General features: G+C 36.5%; 1 protein-coding gene across 1 annotated transcript in view; it reads right to left on the bottom strand.

Annotated features, from left to right (window-relative positions):
• WDR70 (WD repeat domain 70) overlaps positions 1-20,808 on the bottom strand; it is a 126,127-nt gene that overhangs the window by 62,648 nt on the left and 42,671 nt on the right. The window contains exons 8-9 of the mRNA XM_069001836.1: positions 19,137-19,290; positions 17,318-17,394 (exon numbers count right to left, since the gene is read on the bottom strand). Coding sequence (XP_068857937.1) covers positions 17,318-17,394; positions 19,137-19,290 — 231 coding nt within the window. The remainder of the gene's footprint in view (positions 1-17,317; positions 17,395-19,136; positions 19,291-20,808) is intronic.

The following is a 20,808-nucleotide window of genomic DNA, read 5'->3' as shown; positions in this document are numbered from 1 at the left end:
GACAAATTTCCTAGAAACAAGCAAGCAAAAAACATAATACACATTTTTTTAATCATCAGAAACTGTACATAAAATATTTGCATATGTATTGCATATCTATTTCAGCTGTTCCCTTCTATATATCTCTCCAAAGTGATAGAAAATACATCCTTTGGAGTTTTGCACAGATTTTTTTTCAAGTACTTCTTTCAAAACCTGAAGATTCCCTCAAAGTATCTACAGATCAGTTCATCAAAATGACCAACTCCAAAATTCAGTCATCCTCAAAGGTTATAGCAGACATATTTTGCATATCATATTGGCAGAGAAGGAGTGACAAAACACTACATAGTAAACCCCCAATTCTACGTTTTAAATGTTTACATTTATCAATTATCAACAACAGCTGTTAAGTCAAAGCCCAAAAAAGAGCATCAAGCACACAAACTGAAATATTTCAGAACGGCTCATAAAAGAAATTCCAAGATTCTGCTCTATACTGTCTTCCCACCTTCACTGTGAATTTTCCACTGAATTCCCACTGAATTCACAAAGCATAATTCAGAAAAATACTTTGCTGCACCCAGTCTTCAGCTTCAAAGATTCTGAATGCTTTAATTCAAAACAGTAAGTTTCATCTGGGACCTAAAAGTTTCACAAGACTTTTTTCTTTCTTTCTAAAAACTCTAAGATAACAATTTGCTCTGAATGTAATTGCTACCTTGGAAGACAATATAATATATTAATACACAAATCATATGCAGAAAGGTCAAGATCAGAAGGAAAGTAAATGACAGAAATTTTTCAATAAAAAACCAAAAGAACAACAATACTACATGTCTATTCCATTAACAGTTACTAGTAAGTTCCAATGCAGTTACTAACGCTCAGCAGAATTTTTCTCATATCAAAACAAATACTCTGAACATAAATAAAAAGTTTTGTGGCAGAAACTTTACAACCTCAGAATATAAAAAGAGCTATTATGGGAAAAAACGCACAAGTAGAAAAAAAGGCTGAGAAGGAATACAGAAGTGAAAAGTAGACCAATTGTGTAAACCTAAAAAAAATAACTAAGGTAACCGGTGGACAGAAAGCAGTAGTTGAGGACACACAGGCATGCAATACCTGTAAGAATCCTCACTTCTAAGGAAGACGGATTAACATTCGACATACATGATATATTCAGTACTGCTTAGATTACAGAAAAATAGAAGAAATCTAAAAACATTGATTACATTTTGAAGATGGGGGATTGTTGGGGGATGAGGTAGGAGGGGGACAAACATCCCCCCTCTGTCTCACCAAATCAAACCAACAGCTTCAAGAACCAATACACAAGAATAAAATACATAATAGGGAAATTAGGTTGTTGAGAGGGCATATTACTGAGAAGGAGACTGCACTTAAATACATTCAGATTCTGTAGAAAACAAATTGGAGTTAAATCACTGAGGCATTAAAAAACAAACAAAGAAAACCCCAAAAAGACCACAAAACAAAAAAAAACCCCACAATATAAAAACCAACACACAAACATGCTTCAGAGGACTGTTTAAATTCCCAAAAGAGTGATAGGTCTCTTCAGTGTAAGAAAATGGTCTCCAAATTAAAGGCATATACAGTACTGAAAACAAATGCTGCAGGGCTTGATAGGTTAATAAAAAATAATTCACTTAGGTGTCCAAGTCTGTGTTGTTGTGATGGGTTCTTCCTTGAAAAATTTTTTCTCAAGTTTAACCCATGGATTCAGTCTGTTTGCCTCCCTTCCAAAGGCCAATGTACAGGCAAAAGCTGAACACATCATCGTGCCTGACTTCCTATAAGCCTTTCTCCCTTAGTATTTCCTTAAATATTAAACTGTTTTACTTTCATATTTCCCTGAACCACTGACTATATTTGATTGCATTAGTGATAAATATTTGGGCAGCTAAACTGCACAAAAAAAAAGAAGTCTTTCTGGTTTTGAATTACTTTCTCGCTGGGACTGACAGCTAATTTGCTTTGTTTCTTGTTGATGATGTTGTCACACCCAAATCTGACTGAAGAAAAAGGTTGTTTATCTTTACATCAACAATTAAGACAGCAATCATGTATGTCTGCACCAAAGTGTATGATTTTTTCAGTTCAAATCAGCAAGGTACCTAAAAGCAAGTCTTCAGAAAACTGTGCAGAGAGTAGGTTAGAGAACTATCCCCTTAAAATATTTTCTTCAAATGAGTAACAGATCTGGTGATTTTAATGAAGTATATTGAGCACTGTAGGGAGTCAATAAGCTTTTGAATTAATAATAATTCAAAGTCTATGTTAATGCTGTGCTACTTAAAAAACCTGAGCACCGGTATTTTCCTGAGACTATGTAGCACTTTACACACAAGAAGTCCTTCATTTACTATTCCAGCAACATCTAACTTCAATATTATTATTTCTATACAGAACATTAGATAAATCACAGGTATTATGTGATTCTGTTCTGAAAGTTGTGACAGTAAAAGTAGATACAATTTTGTGTCATTTTCCAAATGGGGCAAGCAGGCAATGAACTGAGATCTCATCTCCCACTTAGAAAAGATAAAGTGGGATGTAATCAATCTCCCTAGGGGGTGTATCTGATTAAGATCAAAGGGGAAGACTTCTGGCAAAGAACATCTTGACAGTTCAAGTTACTGTCACCTGCATGAATTGAAATGACTCAAGATCAGTCTTGCATGATACTGCAAAAGGAGGGGGGGTTAATCACTAGGAAAACAGGATGCTTTCTAAAGACCTGATTAGTCATGGCTATAAAATAGCTTAGGCTCACTTGGTTCTCAAGTTTTTTTCACCCCATTAAATAACCTAAATTGGAACTAACACTCAGCTGAACTCTTCATTACACCAGTGAAAAATCAACTGAAATTAAAACAGTCAAGCAAACAAAAGCTCTCTGAAGCAACACCTCAGCTGACCCTACAGGCATGACAATTAGTTTTTAACTGGTTTTGCTGTCATCTTAGATCTCACTCACTTTTCTGCAGGTCCATTAGCAATGAGTTCCAATCTAATGAAGGTAAGTACCTGAAGGGAGCAAATTGTAAGTCTTAACTGTATTTTGATTTCTGAAGTTACAGAATCTGTTCTAAACAACACAAAGTTTTGACTCAGCTGCATAGATTAACTATGCACTTAAGGGCTACAGAAAATTCTAAAAGTGAGTTTTACTTTGTATTTATGTATGGAGTACCAATCTTCATACGTCGTAGTGTAATCACATAAAAGCTTATCACCTACTTATAAAGACCAAGACAAACTGCTCACATAAGGTAAATGCAAATTTAGGTACTTATATTTTCTGAAATATCCATCAAAGTCTAAGACACTTCTCCCATCCTCACAGGAATTCAGAAAGGAAAACAGCATCTCTTCAAGAAAAGAAATTACTGTTCTTAGCCTCAGAACTCTAGAGAGTCATGATACAATCCCACATCTGTCTAGATAACCACAGAAAATATCCTTTTTTCATATACTCATCATCATGGTCTGCTCATATCATAATACTGCCACTACTGAAGAAGCCCCTGTATTCTTTTTGTGTAAAGATAAAAGTCTAAAGCAATAGATTAGTAGACAAAATAGTATTAAATTTTATGATTCTTGTGGATAAACGCTAAGGGACTTATGCTCTCTTATTAATTATATTCTCCACATGGGGGAAAATGGTGGGAATTTTGCTGAGTTTAAAATGCGTAGATTTAAAAATACTAAAGGCAGGACATAAACAACTTTTAACAAACTGGTTATCCTTTCAAATAAAAAAACCCACCAGCTAAGTGACTTGTTTCATAGCTTAATTTGATAAAATAATCAAATAATCAATAATAAAATATCAAATAACATGTTACTTGTAGTGCTCTAGTCTTCTGTTTACTTGAAGCCCTGAAATTTCTGACTGTTCAGAAATTCACCTTTTAGTTCATTGCGCAACCTGCTGCTACCTGAGCAACCTGATCTGAGCTGGCTTTGCACTATAGGGAATTGAAACAGATGACCTCCCTACACCCCGCTCAACCTAAATTATTCTGTGACTCCAGACAACTCGAAAGGGTATTCCACCATGCATTTAGAGCATATGAATATTCCTGGCAGGAACCCACACTTCTTATATCTAAAATTCTATGAAACAAGAAAAATCTGCTCAAAAACTAGTAAGAACAGAACTAAGTCCAAAATCACAACAAAGACATACAAATGCCACCCAACACATCCAACTTTAAGAGCTACTGGGAGACAGATACTGGGAAAACTGCAGAAGCTCCAGCTCCAACTTATGTCCATTGTCCTAAATGCTGTAAAGACATGTCTTATGTCACCAGTTCCTAATGAATGAACAAGCAGTTAAAAGTACCCACTGACATACCACAGCAATCAAATTTTAACTTGTAACCGAAAGAACTCCTACACAGCTTAGTCAAGTAGCAGGAAAATTCTCAAATTTTTTTGTTTGTTTTTCCCCAGCCAGAATTCATGGATGCTTCCTCAGTAATTCAGCTATTCTTAAGTGAGTGCCAAGGTGCAGCTCCACCTCTTCTTTTTACCTGGGGCATCAGCAAAATTCTTAATTCTTACTTTCTCAGAATCACAGACCAGAATCAGAGTATCTCAGGTAGGAAGGGACCCACCAGGATCATTGTTCCTTGCAGATCTATATAAAACTAAACCACCTGATTAAGAGCCTCATTCAGATGCTTCCTGGACACTGCCCAGCTTGATGCTGGGACCAATTCCCTGGCAAATCTCTTTCAGGGACCAACCACCTTCTCGGTGAAGAACCTTTTCCTAATGTCCAGGCTGAACTGCCACTGATGATGCTTCATTCCATTTCCTCATGTCCTGCCACCGGTGACCAGAGAGACAAGATCAGCTCCTTTCCTCTGCTGCCCCCCAAGAGGAAGGTGAACACTCCTCTTCCCCAGGCTGAACAAGCTCAGCAATTTCAGCAGCTCCTCGTAAGTCTTGCCCTCAAGATGTTTCTCCATTTTGGCCTCACTTCTCCTGATACACTCTTAGCAATTCAAAGTCATGTCCTTATCCTGTGGCACCCAAAACTGTCCAGGACTTGAAGTGAGATCTCACCAGTGCAGAGCAGTAATTTAGCATACTTTGGTCCCATATTTTCTCTACATTGTAGGAAGTTTCCCTTTTGATTTAAATTTTTAAATCTTAAGATGATCTACCTGAAGGTGTGTGCATCCATTAAAAATGAAGTTATGCAGTAAAAATGTGAGTTGAAAAAGCCCTCAAATGTAAGCTCTTACCATTGACTGCATATCTTATTGTAGCAGCTAACATTTCAATCAAGAAAAACTTCAGAAAAAATATTAATGTAAACGCACATAGTTTATAAAGACAAAAATAGCTTTACTAACCCTTTTGTAAACATACAGCTTTCAGCAAGGGCCAGTACAGTCATTATTCAAACTCTTCTTAACCAGGCCTGCTCATTTGCTGTACTCTCTTAATCAGCTCTGCACTGCGTATGTACCTAAAAATAGATAAGCTAGTCTAGGAAAAGCCATCCTCATGGATCTATAGTGGACTTCACACCTTTACACGTCAAGACAAAAAGCAAACTACTCTGCCAGTGCAGTGCAAATTACTATACACATGTGAGATAACCACACTTTTTGATGAATGCAGTCTTGTATTACAAGCAAGTTTCCAGAGACAATTTTTCCAAATACTTAAAATTATGACTTATCAGAAGATTTTAACAAGAGTGACAGAACTTTAACCCTACAAAACCAGAATGATCCCTCTTGCTGCAAAATACCATGGTCCTGCACCAAAGGATGAGAATTCTGCTGTTCCAGAGACAGGAGAAAGAAAAAACTCATCAGAACTTAACATAACTGATATGCATAATTCCTAAGCCTCACTGTTGCAAAGAACTGAATTGCTATGGCTGACATAAAAAATAAAACATCAACTTTGTGAGGATAAATAAAGTGGATATAAAAATCTCCGTAAGTAATTTGATCTTCATAAATGCCAATTCTGCTTTATTTTTACCTCATGCAACTCTTGAGAACAAATTTTTAGATAATCTGCATGGCATTTCAGTATAAGTATTTAAACATTATATAAACATTATATAAAACACTGGTTAAACCAGGTTTGTGTGGAAGCAAAAAATATTATATTTACATAGGCAAACACTGAGATAAGACTTAAAACCTCTATCTGACAGAATACTTAAAACTGCCTTTAATAAAATCACTTTATTTTGGGACCAGGTACCAGACTATTAGCTCCTTACTCTTGGTGTTCACCTGTGTGCATGCACACAAACATCAGGTTTCCCTGAAGCCATAACATTTTTTTACTTCATGTACCTCTAACTCTCCCCTAGTCCGAATTTTATGAATGTTGCACTCGTCACATACATTTGATATTTAGTTCTAAGTAGTATTATCTGCAACAGTCTGAGAGTGCTTTATTTAAGTTAATTTCCAATTCACAAATTGTCGATTACAAGAAATAAAGCTTGTTAGGCTCACATACCTTAAAGTCTTATACCTTAAAGTCTTTACGGAACTAAAAGTACACGCAGGACGTTTAAGTTATATTCCATATAACGATATACATTTCCCAAAAAAGTGGGTGAATCTTCCACATCTCTAACACTTTTGGAAACTTTGCAGTATTTGCTACTTTTCCAACACCTTACACTCTTGAAACTGGTAGACTTCACGAGTACTTCAGCTTTCACTTGAAAGTACCATGAACTTGCAATACTAGGCAAGTTCCAACTAGAGGCTCAGAAACAAGAAAGCAAATAACCAACTTATTAAATATTTTATTTATTTGTTTTTTGAACAAACAGATGTTATCATATATCTACCTGAAGATCTACTTAGGATTGTCTAAGAAGTCACCATCTGTTTGTTTCATTGCTAAATCATTCATCTGAATGTAACCTGATGAAGAGGCTCCTTAAACCAAGCCACTGTCTTTCTAACAAAGCAGATGAGGAATATTCACAATATTCATTCCATCAATCCTGTCATAAGGGAGCTAACCTTCAGAAGAAGGTTAAAAAAAAAAAAGGAGCTTGCATGTGGAACAGTTAATTTAAAACTACATTGACTTTTCCCCAAAATATCCAATCTGTGAAACTAAACTGCAATGCTACAATTTTTCATGTACAGCGCTCATGAGTCTATTAATGCCACCTAGAGCCTCTAAACATGGGTATTTGGTTCAAACCCAAGCCATTCTAGAGTCACTGTGAGACATGTTACTCAACTGCCAATCTTCATGTGAATAAATGTGAGCTATATACAATATAAGAGACATCCCTTATTTACTTGAAAAAGTTTTCAGAGCAGACAAGCCATGGCCATGGACTCTGGTCCTCTGAGGTAGTCTCACTGCATGAAAGAACTGGAAACATACATTCCATTTAAATGGCAATTTTGATTTAGTGGTCCAAGAAGACATCTACATAATGTACTCTTACAAAGGCACAACACTCAGTGTTCTTGAAAGACTAACAAAAAAATTCCAAAGGAAAAGCAGTTCATGCTGCAAGTAAACAGATGCTGGAATGATACATCAACTCATAGGTAAGTAAATTTCAAAATTATTCAGAAAAAATCCAGAATTATTATAGTTTGGATTAATTTTTTTTTTTTTTTTTAAGACACCAGGACAAGAGATCTCTAAAGCTAAATTTTATCTAAAAACAGACCTGCTTTAAGTTAAATTATTTGCTAGGTTTTGTAATAAACATACTGATAGAATAATTAATTTTTAAAGTCTAAGTGTGTACCACCAAAAAAGGGAAGACACCTTTTTCTCATCTGAAACTTCAGTACCTGTTATTCTGCTATCCTTTTAATTCACTGTGAATCACACAACAGAAGAAAGCTACAAATGAACATAAGTAAATTATTTATTTTGAAGGGAAGAATGTATATGGTCTAGTAAGTTTATGATGACAAAAGAAGATCTGCATCTTATCTCACCAAAAGTTCAACCTCAGGAGACTGAAATGTTTGCCAGCATGTTCTAAATCATACAGACACCAGTGAATGTGGATCTTAATTGTGTAGAGATTAGCTGACCAGAAGTTTCCACTACTATTAATGAGCTAAACTAAAGGATATCGATCAGATGTTTTCTGTCCTAGCAAACTGAAAATTCACAAATCACATGTCTGGAAACATTCCAAGGAGAAGAAACATTTCCAAAACCAAACTAATCCCTCTCAAGAGAAATGAATTTAATATAAAGCTTTATTAGCAAACATTTGAATTACTATATTAGCTTAAAAAATTAACATTATTGCCACAAAGCGACTGCAAAATTACCTACGGGGCAATGATTCAGAGACAGAAGGGGGGGGAAATGAGCTAAAAAGTCAATGAGGAAAAAACAGTGCTTTTTGTGTTCACTGGCTTGTCTGATGATTGAAATAAAAATTTCATCCACAACTTCTGTGTGAAAGCTACAATCGGTAAAGAATTTACTGCATTTCTTCCTTAATAATCAGTTCCACAGTCACATAACATACCTGTTTACAAAGAAATACTTTCTTTCTCTTATACAAACTTTGCTAACTTTCAATTAGTGGCTTGAGTTATGTCTTTAACAATTTAAAGAACTTTCAAATGTTGGACATTTTATCTCTGCTTCAGTATTTTTTTGCTATTGCCAACTCTCTTAATATCCTATTCAGTAAGCTGGAATGTATTCAGCCTCTTGAATATTCTTGAATTAGCTGAAGTTTCAGGATACATCTCTGACATTTTTCCTTTTCAATGTCTTTTACCATCCTTTCTAGACTGCTGTCACTGGAACTAGACACAGAACTCAATAGGTATTGCTGAAACAAAACATTAATATCATATCCTTTACCAATGCCCTCAAAGTTAATTCTGTGTGCATGCATGGGTTTTTAAAAGATGTGTATCTGCTTTTCCACAGCTTCATACTAGGAGCTTACATACAATTAACCCTACATAACTTTCAGGAAAATATTCTTCTGTGTATGATTTCCCACGCTGTTGTTTGCACCCAGTTCACTAACCAATCTCCTCTCAGAATCAGTGGCTAATACTTAGTGTTCATGTTTTACTAGAAATACATTCACACTTTCTCTGATAAAATCTGCTTTAATTAAAATAATTTATGGAAATATAGAAGTTTTGAGGCAATAGTTCAGTCTTATGAAATTGCATTAGGAACATATTGTTTTGATTACTTCAGATTATCAGTTTTAAGATCTCTTCCTATTAGCTAGCCCAGCTGATAGATGACAAATATCTCACATGTATTTACAAGATTAATCCCTTAAAAGTCACAAACAAAACTTATTGGAATTAACAGAAAAAATTTCAACAGATTTTGGAATGCAATTTACTGCTTTTAAGTTATTAATGGATACTATACAAAAATTTATAAAAGGTTTTATTAATTAAACAAGAGAAGCTTCTTTCACAAAAACCCATACATGATTTCCGTGATACTCTATCTCACTTGCGAAATGGGATTTATCTGCCTTAAACAGAAGATTCCGTACTGAAAACTTTTCCATGCTTCACCACCTTCCAGTGAAACCATGCACCTCTGAAACCACTACCAGCTGAGAAACCAACTTTAGGTTGTTCCAATTTGTTCCATGAAAAATGAAAACCACCCAACATACATCTCTAAACAAGCAACTTAGCAGTGGGATTTTAACTAAAACATGTATTTATATAACATGAGGACCCTGAGAAGAAGAACAATTTAAAATTTCATTATTCAGACAATGAAATTACCTGCAAGTCTAAACATCAAAAATCACAAAGCAAATATTTTCACAGAGTTTTGATCTATAGGATATTAACTATCATTAGTCATTACTGTGTAGCTTTAATACTGAATCAGATTTGAACATTAATCATGGCAATTTAATTTTATTTTCTTAGACAGAATGCATATTTTATCTTTGTAAGCAAATGTGCCAAAATAAATCGTTGTCTACCCTACTCCACTTTCTCATTATCAAAAAAAACCATTTTAGTTTAGTTTGCTAAGTCTATTGTACTTCCCATTAGTACTAGAATTCTGGTAATTTGAATAAGATGCATATCTCATGAGAAAATAGTCTAAACTGAGTTATATGTTAAAATTACCAGTGAATACTTGTGAAGAAAGGATTTCATCTTCATACAATAAAAGACGTAATACATTTTTTATGGGAGAAGACAGGAGAGGAAATTGCCAGTGAAAGATACTTGAGGAACAAAGTTACCACAATGGAAGTATTTGCTCAACAACCTGTATAGGACCCCAAACCATGGGAAGTTTCTTACCAATTTTCCAAATGGTAAATTTCTGTCTTCTTCCCTATCTGATATCAAGTTGAGCTGATTGAAATACTAAAACTTCCAGTTTCCCATAATTTTTATTCTGCCAGAAGTTACCCCACAGATCTGCAAACAGAACTGCTCAAAAGTATCGTCTTTTCTCAGACAAGATGAGCCAGGACCAGAGAAGACGTAATAGAAAAGCTTTTCCAGTCTGACGAAAGGGATTAGGAAACAAGTTTCAGGGAAAGCTTATCCATATATAACCCAACTAGAGCACAATACAGCTGACAAGTCAAATACTATGTCTTCTGGGATAAAAGAAGCAAATACACGCACCAAAACTTCTGCCTTCCCATCCTAAGCTAAGAACATTGCGAAGGTCTAGCAAACAGCTTTGAAAAGACTGTCCTTTCTTGCTCCACTCACTGCACAGTTCTAAAGTCAGCAAACTCTTTAGAAAGTACTGAAGTACTGTGAATACTTAAATTCTTGCCAGATAAACCAACTAACTAATTTTTTTAATGTGTGCTTTCATCTGACGCACAAAAATAATCTGAAGTTTCTTGCCATAGTAAAAAACTTTACCTTGGTATAATTAAAAATAAACCACTCAACAGAACTGCATTCCTCTATGTTCTAAATTAATTCTGAAAATTTGCCTGAACTGTAATATTGTACTGGGAATAAAAGTATCTCATAAAAATCCTGAACAAACATTTTCAAACTTCAGAATTTAATTTTCATATGGAATATGCCACAGTAAGTGACTGTATATGTGTATACACACCTGTATGTGTATGTGCTGGAAATAACTTGGCAAGAGTTATTTCTTTTCCTAGGATGGAATTCCAAGTTATACCATTCCTCTGGCAAATTCAACTGTTTCAACACAATGTTATTTGCATTCCCTACCCTATAAAGTACTATGATGCAACTAGATGTGATTCAGGGTGATCTTTTTGGTGAGTAAGTACTTTGGACCCCAAAGCAAGTCCTATGCTCTGTACTGTGCAGCTTGTTTTAAGAAGTAAATCCAGAAACTGCACAAAAGAACAAGCCCTAGACTGCAATTCAAGATTTTTAAATGATCCCCCATATGGTAAAATATCAGTAATTACTTTTAAGTACGCTTTTTCCAACTAGCCTTCAAATCTGTGAAGACAGATGCAGTTTTGAAGCTTAGGTTGTAACAAAAGTTTATACAAACATCTTGGTAGTAGCCTTGGCATTGCTATCTTACTGTTCTCAGCAGTTTTCAAAGCTGCAGATGGATCTGCAAGTTAAGAGGAGTTTTCAGACTCACTCCATAATTGCTCTGTCTAGGCTCTGTCTCATTTCAGTATGCAAACTGACCAGCTTCTGTTTCTCTCATACAGGAGTCAAAAAGAACTGTGTCATTTTCTTATGAGTTTTTCCTGAGTTCAACATTGTGTCCTTGAAGAGTCATACAAAATGCACTGAGACTCCCTGCTGGTAACCCATATATCTGCAGTCTGAAGTAATAAATTTACAAATAGCCTAACACCTGCACATTAGAATATATTATCATCAAAACCTACTTCCAGGATTTTTGTAAAATGTATAGCATATTTGAATGCCATGTATAAGTTGCAAGAAACAGATCACCTCTCAAAATACATCACTTACAATAGCCTTCATTTGAATTACTTTTTAGTTCAGACTATTACTACAGCCCTAGTCACCTAGAATCAAAACAACACTGTCACATACATAAAAAGGCTATCCCCAAGTGAGTATTTGAGTTATAGCAGGTTAACATAAAAAGTTTAAAATATTTGAAAAGCATTTACTTAAAATACATGTAAAATGTGATACTTTCATTTGACGCCACACAGCCACTTGCAGATTTTGCTTTTTAACTTCTTTATGCATCATGAAAACTCCGGTTTCAACATGCCACCCAGAAAACGCAATTTTCTTTCTTTATTTTTAAGCTGTATGCAGGTGGCAACCATTCAACTAAAGACACAGACAGTGCAAATGCTACAGGAATCAGATAAAATACAGTCCACAACTTGCAAATAGTCATTAATTCAGTTTATGAAAGACTGTTTTCTCTAGAGGAGGTGCGATCTAGAACCGTACAATATAGAAACAAGGCTTAACACAACACTAACATCCCTCATATGCTCTCCTCTGTCCTCTTCTCCTACAGCCTCAGACCCTGCCATTCAGTGTGCCCCAAGGAGCACGACACACACGCTTCTACCATTATTTTCATCACCTTCCAAACTCCTGGATGATTAACTAAAAACCCTTATATCTTTTCTTATAAGCATTTGCAAAAATAGGTCTTTCAAAAATACATAGAAATACTCATCATGTGAGCAGAGAAGTTTAAGAGACAATTATCACTGTGCTTTACTGCTCTGTGTGATGTCCAACACAGATTAAAACCAGCAAAAAAAGGGAAGACGTTCAGCTTTCCTTCATACCTATATAAAGTGCATTCCTGGTATCATCTTCCCACATCCACACAGGATGACCCTCTGAAGGGTCCCATTTTGGTGTTGAGTGTCAGATGTATACTTTTTTACACATGCCAGTTGTGGCAGTTCCCTTTCACACTCTGAGGCTTAAATCTCAACTTGTAGATATACAGATAGCATTACATTCCCTCTTAAAAGAGTTTCAGAGCGGTTGCCATACTTAAGGTAATTTATTCTTACATCAACATCTAGTAAAAATTCTAGAACAAAACTAACATGAATCTACTGCAAAATTTCCAGAGCTTCTCTTCATTGAATACAAGATGCACTGTTGGGATTAAAAAAAAGAGCAGATGCTTGATTGCACTTTTCCTCTGATATGCAATACTCTAAAGCTTTTAATTTCTCTTCTTATGGGTATAGATGGTCTTGATAAACAGTGAGAGAGTTTAATATGTCAATGTCTATTATAATTGTAAAGCACATTCATGTATAATGTCAGGAATGTCAAAACTGGGTACAGGCAGGTCTCCTGCCTTGTAAAAATATTGTTTTAGGACTGGGAGACTTTCTTATTTTTTTGTTTAAAACTATAAACATTCATACCCAAAATCTCTATGTACCAGAGCCACATAAAGCTAGACTAGGCTTTGTCTCACCACTTTGCTTGAGAGAGAAGACCTTACAAACAGTTAACTTATTCACATGAACACTACACAACTCCAGATATAAAACCACTGCAAAAGTATTGTATCTTGAGAATCCATACACTACATTTTCAACAGTAATGCAGCACGAAATTACATCCTAATTATTTCTGTCACTGAATAACACAAAGATATAAAGGCACACCTGAATACATCTGATCAAAGGTTCATTTAGCCCTGTATTCAGTCTTCAATCCAGCAATAATGATGCTGACAAAGTCTGGTCATGACAGTTCGTTCCCTTCATTTCGCCTTACTATCCACAGCTGTCATATAGAAGACATTATAATGCCTGTTGCATTTCCTATCTGTTCATGAGTCCTTCTAAACATGAATTTTTCTCATTCCTTTTTAAACTTGCCTCCATGTCCTCCTGTGACAACACATTTCAGAATAAATCTGAACAGCACTTTTTTTTTTCTTTTATTAGTTCTAAACTGAACTATATCCACTTTCAAGAAATACCTCTTAGGTTTGGAAGAGGTTTTCGAAAACAACAGTTCCACATTGAGCTCACCTACCATCTTGAACATTTCACAAACTTTGATCACATACTCCCCCTACTTGGATCGCTCTTCCCTAAAATAAAGACTGCCAGGCTTTGGTCTGAGAAGACCACAGTCTCCAAAGTTCAAGTTTTCTTATAATTATATTGTTTTCTTTGCATGCAACATAAACCAAGTTTTTACACGGACTTTTCAACAGTTTCATATTTCTGCCAGCATTTCATTAAGTGCAAAGCTCTTGTCTTGAACAAAAAAGCCAGCTTTATGAATCAATTAATACAGTTCTTCAACACCTAAGGGTCATGTATAAATACAGGAATAAATGTAAAAAAATTAGACAGATAGATACAGTTGTAACATTTAATGGCATCCATAACTCATTCTATGCAAAATGTCAAATAAACAGTATCAAATGAAAAAATTCTGGTTTCTAGAATGCTTGGTGCAAATCGCATTTTCTTAAAATTCAGGAAACCTGTTTCCTTTAAGCATAAACCAATAAAGTTTTCAATTATATCTTGCTGACACAGACCATTTCTTTCTTTACATTTAAACTCTCTGCTTTGACACCTCAGTACTCCAATGTTACTCTCCTAAGCAAAATACTCTCTGAGAATACCATATTAAAGCAATCTTACAGAAGTTATTTTTCCTGATTCAAAAATCACCACCAAAGAAAGTCAGAAATTCACTAATTATAATACTGGTTATAATAGTTGGTGTAATTCCAACAACTGCAGTCAGTTAGAATCATTAAGGCTGGAAAAGATGCTGAAGATCATCAAGCTCAGCCCTTAACCTAAAACTGCCAGATCCCCCACAAAACCAAATCCCTAATCGCTTCCAGGAATGGAAATTCCACCCCTTTCCCTGGGCAGCCTGTTTCAATGCCTGACCACTCAGTCAGGGAAGCACTTTTCCTAATTTCCAATCTAAATCTACCTTGGTGCCACTTGAGGCCCATTTCCTCTTGCCCTGTCTCCTGTTACCTGGGAGAGGAGATGGACTGACACCTGGACACACCCTCCTTTCAGGGAGTGTTAAGGTTCCCCCTGTTCCTCCTCTTCTCCAGACTTAAACAACCCCAGTTCTCGCAGCTGCTCCTCATCAAACTTGTGCTCCAAATTCACTAATGGAACATGTATTTTCAAAGGTGTCCTCACTAACTCAACTCACCTTTACACAACATGGTTAATGAAAAGAACATTACAACTTTTATTTATCTCTTTCAATTAACTGAGTTTTTGAAGTTCACTGGACATTGCCATAATCAGATGACCTTCCCTACTCAGACACCTGCTCTTTCAGTTCAGCAGGCTCAGTGTGGGTCAGCAGTGCCTGGGCAGCCAAACCCCCTCCCAGAGCACTGAGCATGGCACAGCCGGCACAGAGAGGGGATGGTCCTGCTGGGCTCAGCCTTGGGGCAGCCTCTGCTGGGCCCTGCAGGTGGAGAAGGATGGGAAGGTCCTTCAGCACATCCTGAGGAGAGAAACAAAGCTGGAACATCCTGTGAGGAGCAGCTGAGGACTTGAGGCTTGTCCAGTTTGGCAAAAACGAGGCTGAGGGGTGACCTCACTGCTCTCTGCAGCTTCATGAGGAGGGGAAGGGCACAGGGAGGTGCTGAGCTCTCCTTCCTGGCATCCAGGGACAGGACACATGGGCATGGTTCAGAGCTGTGCCAGGGGAAGTTCAGGACACTAGAAGGCATTTCTTTACTGTGAAGGTGGTCCCAGACTGACACAGGCTTCCTGGAGATATGCTTGATTGCTCAATGCCCTTAACAACAGGCTTTAACTTCTGGACAGCCCTGACCTGGTCAGACAGTTGGATGTGAGCACTGCAGGTCCTTTCCAACTGGAACTATTCTTCTCAATTTTCGTTCACAGCTCCAGTCTTAAGATGAATTACTGATTAAACTTTGGAGACTTTTTAGTTTCTGTTATTATTAAATTTCACAGATGGAATACTGTCTTCAAGCCCTGTGGGGCAAATTAAGCAATCAAAATTGTTTCTTTTCACAGGACATGTCCAAATCCTGAAAAGACATGCCACTAGCATGAAGCAAAATGCAATGGGCTTAAAATACTTTTCTTGAAATTTCAGCCACACAGTGTCTGTGAAAATGCAATTATGCAGCCATTTATAGTAGTGTTTATCTGGTTTTCTCTTACCTGTCCAGACCATTTTAATTCACAGCATCAGGGATGTACTGAATACATTTTTGGTATGCTAGTTAGGGACTTGCTTAGACAGGAGAAAATCAGATAATTTTCATAACTTATAATATCTTAATTTGTCTTTCATGACCTACAAACTATTCAACCTAATAAAGAAACTGTACTAATGTCTAACTGCCTTCAAAATATCAACAAACTGTTTAAAGTATTGATTCTAGCATTTAATAATAATTCCTACTGTGGAAGTAGTACCTTTGTGCCTACAATCTGCAACAATATACAGTTTGCTTAGCTGTATTTTTACAACTTCATTTCTCCATAAAGCACAATGTAGTATTTAGGTTTTTCTCTTCTGACACATTCTTATCAGAAACTTTGAATTTTCCTATTAAAATAATATTTTCATGCACTCATGTGTTAAACCAGTCAGTCTGTCCCTTTTGGGGAAAAAACCAACCAAACAAACAATGTTGTTTTAAGTAATTGATAATTGAAGTCTTCTTTTTACAGTGGACCACTCTACAGATACATTAGTGGGGAAATTCAATCCTTACTGTCACTCTGGAGTAAAAGAGATTGCATATTGGAAACATCAGTAAAACGTCAGTCATGAACCTGCTACTGACAGCTGCAGTAACTTAATTAATGCAGATGCCATGTGACATTTTGCCATTTGATTCTAACCACAAAGATCAAGACTGAAGCCACAAAATAATTTCTGACAGTCTCTTTGACACTTGTCAAACAACATCCATCAATACTCAGTTACACCTAAAGTGAAACTTACAACTTCCAATTGAAATCCTCAATCTTCCTAGTGAATACAGTTACATTGAGTCTCTCCATGGGAATTACTCTACTCCAAAAGAATACTGGGTAAAGTTAAATTTTATCCAAGAATTTTTGTAAAAACAATTAACCAAAACTTTCATGAAATATCATTTAAAATAATTTTAAGTTACAGAACTAAAGTAATACAAACAAAATACCTTTACTATCTAGAGGCAAAACAAATATAATATTTGCTTCCAGATCTCACTGTCCTAAGTACTTACTAAAGATTAAAAAGAATGGTATTTAAAGTAAATCAAGGCACACTAAAACACAAAAGCTAAACAAGTCTCTAGAAAAACACTGTCAAAGACAGACCACAGTACTTACCCATCATTAGAACATGTCAAAAATTCTTCCTTTATCTTCGGATGCCAACAGCCTGAATTGAGCATTGCTGTGTGACCCTAAAGAAATAAACACAGAGGTCTTAAAAGGCCTTGTAAGCTGTTTTACAAGGTTTTACAACTTTTACTCCAAATCCTTGAAATGGAATCACATCAGAGCTGAGGGACAAATCAGACCCTTTGGACTCTTCTGACTGACATTGTGGCGATCTGTCTACCCACTACTTTTCTGATGCCACGTTCCCCCTCCCGCTCTCCCCTGACCTTAGCCCTGGCCACTCCCTCGGGCTCTCCCTATTGACTCCTGTACCCCAACCCCACCCAGGGACCGCCCCTGAGCCCCTGAGAAAAGACCCCTGTGCCTGCTTCATGAGGTCTCTCTGCCTATGAGGGTTGCCGGGACAAGATGTGATTAAAGTCATCTCAAACCCTCATGGGCGACCCTTTTCTGCCTCCTTCGCCATCACTGGTTGTAGCGCTGCTAGCTGCTGGAGCAAGATCGCAGGATCGTCTGGAATGGACTACGGGATGTGACCAGAGCTAAGCATCCCTGCTGAGCTCTCAGGAAAGCTGCAGCCTGCTAAGCTAAAGCCAGCAACTACAACGTGACATCACAATGATTTAACAGATCGTATGTACTCTATCCCTTTCATTCTTGCTTGTTTTAGAAAAACCCTGACATTCTTCTACTTTTTTTTCTTTCAGAAAATAGCATAGAATCACACTTTTTTTTTCTCTTGAGAGAGCTGTAAAGCAGAGAAGGGATGAAACAAGAGGCATCAATACAGTGTCACACAAACTTTTTCAAGGTACAGAAAAAAAATGGGGATAACACTAACAACCAGGGTGACACAATACACATACCCCATGTCAATCTACACTAGCCAAAGATTCTGTTGGAGAAAACTGAGGAAACAGAATTTGAAAGCCAAGACAGTGAACCTCAACTGAAATTTTCATAAAATATTAAAGTTGCAAATTGACTAGTCAGTTTCCTTTCTTTAATACAGAAAAAACGGAACGTGTTTTATGCAAGGTGAGCAATTGCCATTATGGTGACTATGAATATAACTACATTACTGGACTAGATATTGTCCAGTTGGCTTTACTTCTTTGAAGTACAGGCACATGCTCATTGACTATGTTCAAAGAGAAATTTGGAATCTGCTCCTGCAGTGCTTGAATGACTTCAGTTTGTTTTAAGCAAAAATAAGGAGACAAATACTGAAAAGTTAATGAGGCAATATAACAAATATTTTAGCATTTTGACTGTTGGACCACAATATACTGGAATTCTAGACATTTACAAGAGAAAGAAAATCTGAATTATTTTAAGCAAACAAGAACTAAAGCAGATGTTATTTGATAGTTTTATATATGTATCACTAGCCAAAAGAAATAGTCATCTGACAAGAACAGCTTTAAGCAAAACAGCATTTAGCCTAGTTATTTGGCAATATACTTTACAAGCAATAAGTAAATCAACTTTATCATCAGTTTGAGCTTTAGATTTTATCATTACTTTTTAGGCTTAAGCTATTCAAAAAAACTGACTTGAATGTAAATCATCTAGGTAAATAGAACCATTGTATCAAAATTTGTGAAAATACAAGGGCAAAGTCGTCAAAACACAACCATGGTTGAAGTACTTCAAAACTATGAATGAACCCTTCTGTATTTGCATTTTTAACTACCATTAATAATACACACATTATTGCTTATTAGTCTCACTCTCACAGCTTGCAAGTAGACAACCAACAACCTCCAGCCCCTGCCTTTAAACCTCCAGCCCCTGACTTTACCTTTGTGTTTGTCATATCCACAATGTACTGGTCTCCCTTTATGCATTCCATTACTGGGAAGCCATCTCTGTCAAGGACTTTTGCCTGAGAGTTACCAGAGACAACGAGAATGACATCTCCTGTGCTGCTATACTGTAAAGATTTGATTTGGTGACTATAAAGAAAAGAAAGAAAGAAGAAAGAAAAAAAAAAAAAGGTGAAATAAAACATTTCAATTAACGGTCCTATAAACCTACACTAAAACAAAAGTGTCAATGGTGAGAAACCATATTGCAGAAATAGACCCATGTACACTCCTATATCAAAGAAATGAGAGGCAGAAGATATTTTACTAATGGAATAAAGTTTTTTATTCCACTGTGTGTGTGCATATGCATGTGTCCTGTTTCTTTCAACCACACGCAGCTCATCAAACACATAAAACGTCATTTCTGGCAAACATATTTCTTTAAGAATGCTATTATAACTCCAGTGGAAAATAGTATGTGTCAGATTTAACTATCCAGAGCTGAAAATTCTTTTTCGTCTTCCTAAAAGTAAAATCTGGAATTACAGTAATCTGTAAATTACTACAAAAGGATGTTGTAGTCATACATAAAACTTCATTGTACCTTGCACAGCAGGATACTAGTCACAGGTCAGCATTCTGGCAACTTTTTCTATGGTCCGGGCTTTAATTTCATCTAAGACCAAGTTAAATATACCATCAGCCCTGGAAACATGACAATAGGTAACAGTCTGTCTAGTCTACTTATCATTGGTTGTTGGGAAATAGAATTATTTGGATCAACAAAAGAACTGTGCAAGCAATAGGGCTGGAAGTTTTTAGGTTTGTGTGTGAGAGACACTTTCCATGGGAAAGTCCCTGTGTGAAGGAAAACAATCAGCCTGAGAAAAAACAGGGAGTGAAGAACTTGCAGCTGTGCTATCCGGGAGAGAAACGAGGGAGGTGAGCACAAAATTCTTTTGATCATAATAAGACTGTGGAGACTTGCCAATGTAGGTCCAATTATGTAGAAATAGAAATGTGTCTTAATAAGCTTTAAGCCACTTAGGAGCTAACAAGCTGGTATACTATATAAGTGCCTTTGGACTGCTAATAAACGGAGTTCATTTATCAACCATAGTGGTTTTGGACTGTTTCTCTCTCCCCCCGCGGGGATCCGGGCTCCTCGTCCTGTGCGGCTTCTAACAATTGGTGACTGTTCATTTGTTGTAACAGTGTCCTCACACATTTGTTCCATTGATTGCAAAAACCTGGGGCAGAAACCATGGAGTAATACTGAGATGACAAAAACGAACTGAAAGTGGAAAGCTAACTGACAAATGAGAAGCCCATTTCCACCTTCAGCGTATTCTCTCAGCATCTTGCTTTATGAACAAGTTTCATGGCTCTTCCTGCATCTGAAGGAGATATCCCTTTGATCCCCTATGCTCCATTACAAGGATAGCAAAAAATGCAAAGCAGTCTATCCACTTCACACCTGCCAGAATTTATATCCTGGCACATTAACAGAGTGTGCACAGTAACATTACTTTATATTAATACTTCAGCTCTGCATCTAGATTACTCTCAAGTACAGGACCAGAACACATTTGCTAGCTAGATTTGGATTCCCATGGCATCCACAGTATCCGTGAAGACATATCTTCCTTTAGCTTCAGAACATAA

This window comes from Aphelocoma coerulescens, assembly GCF_041296385.1.
Source record: "Aphelocoma coerulescens isolate FSJ_1873_10779 chromosome Z unlocalized genomic scaffold, UR_Acoe_1.0 ChrZ, whole genome shotgun sequence".
Lineage (NCBI taxonomy): Eukaryota > Metazoa > Chordata > Aves > Passeriformes > Corvidae > Aphelocoma > Aphelocoma coerulescens.
The sequence above is the reverse complement of the archived record's forward strand: the minus strand, read 5'-3'. Positions and strand labels throughout refer to the sequence as shown.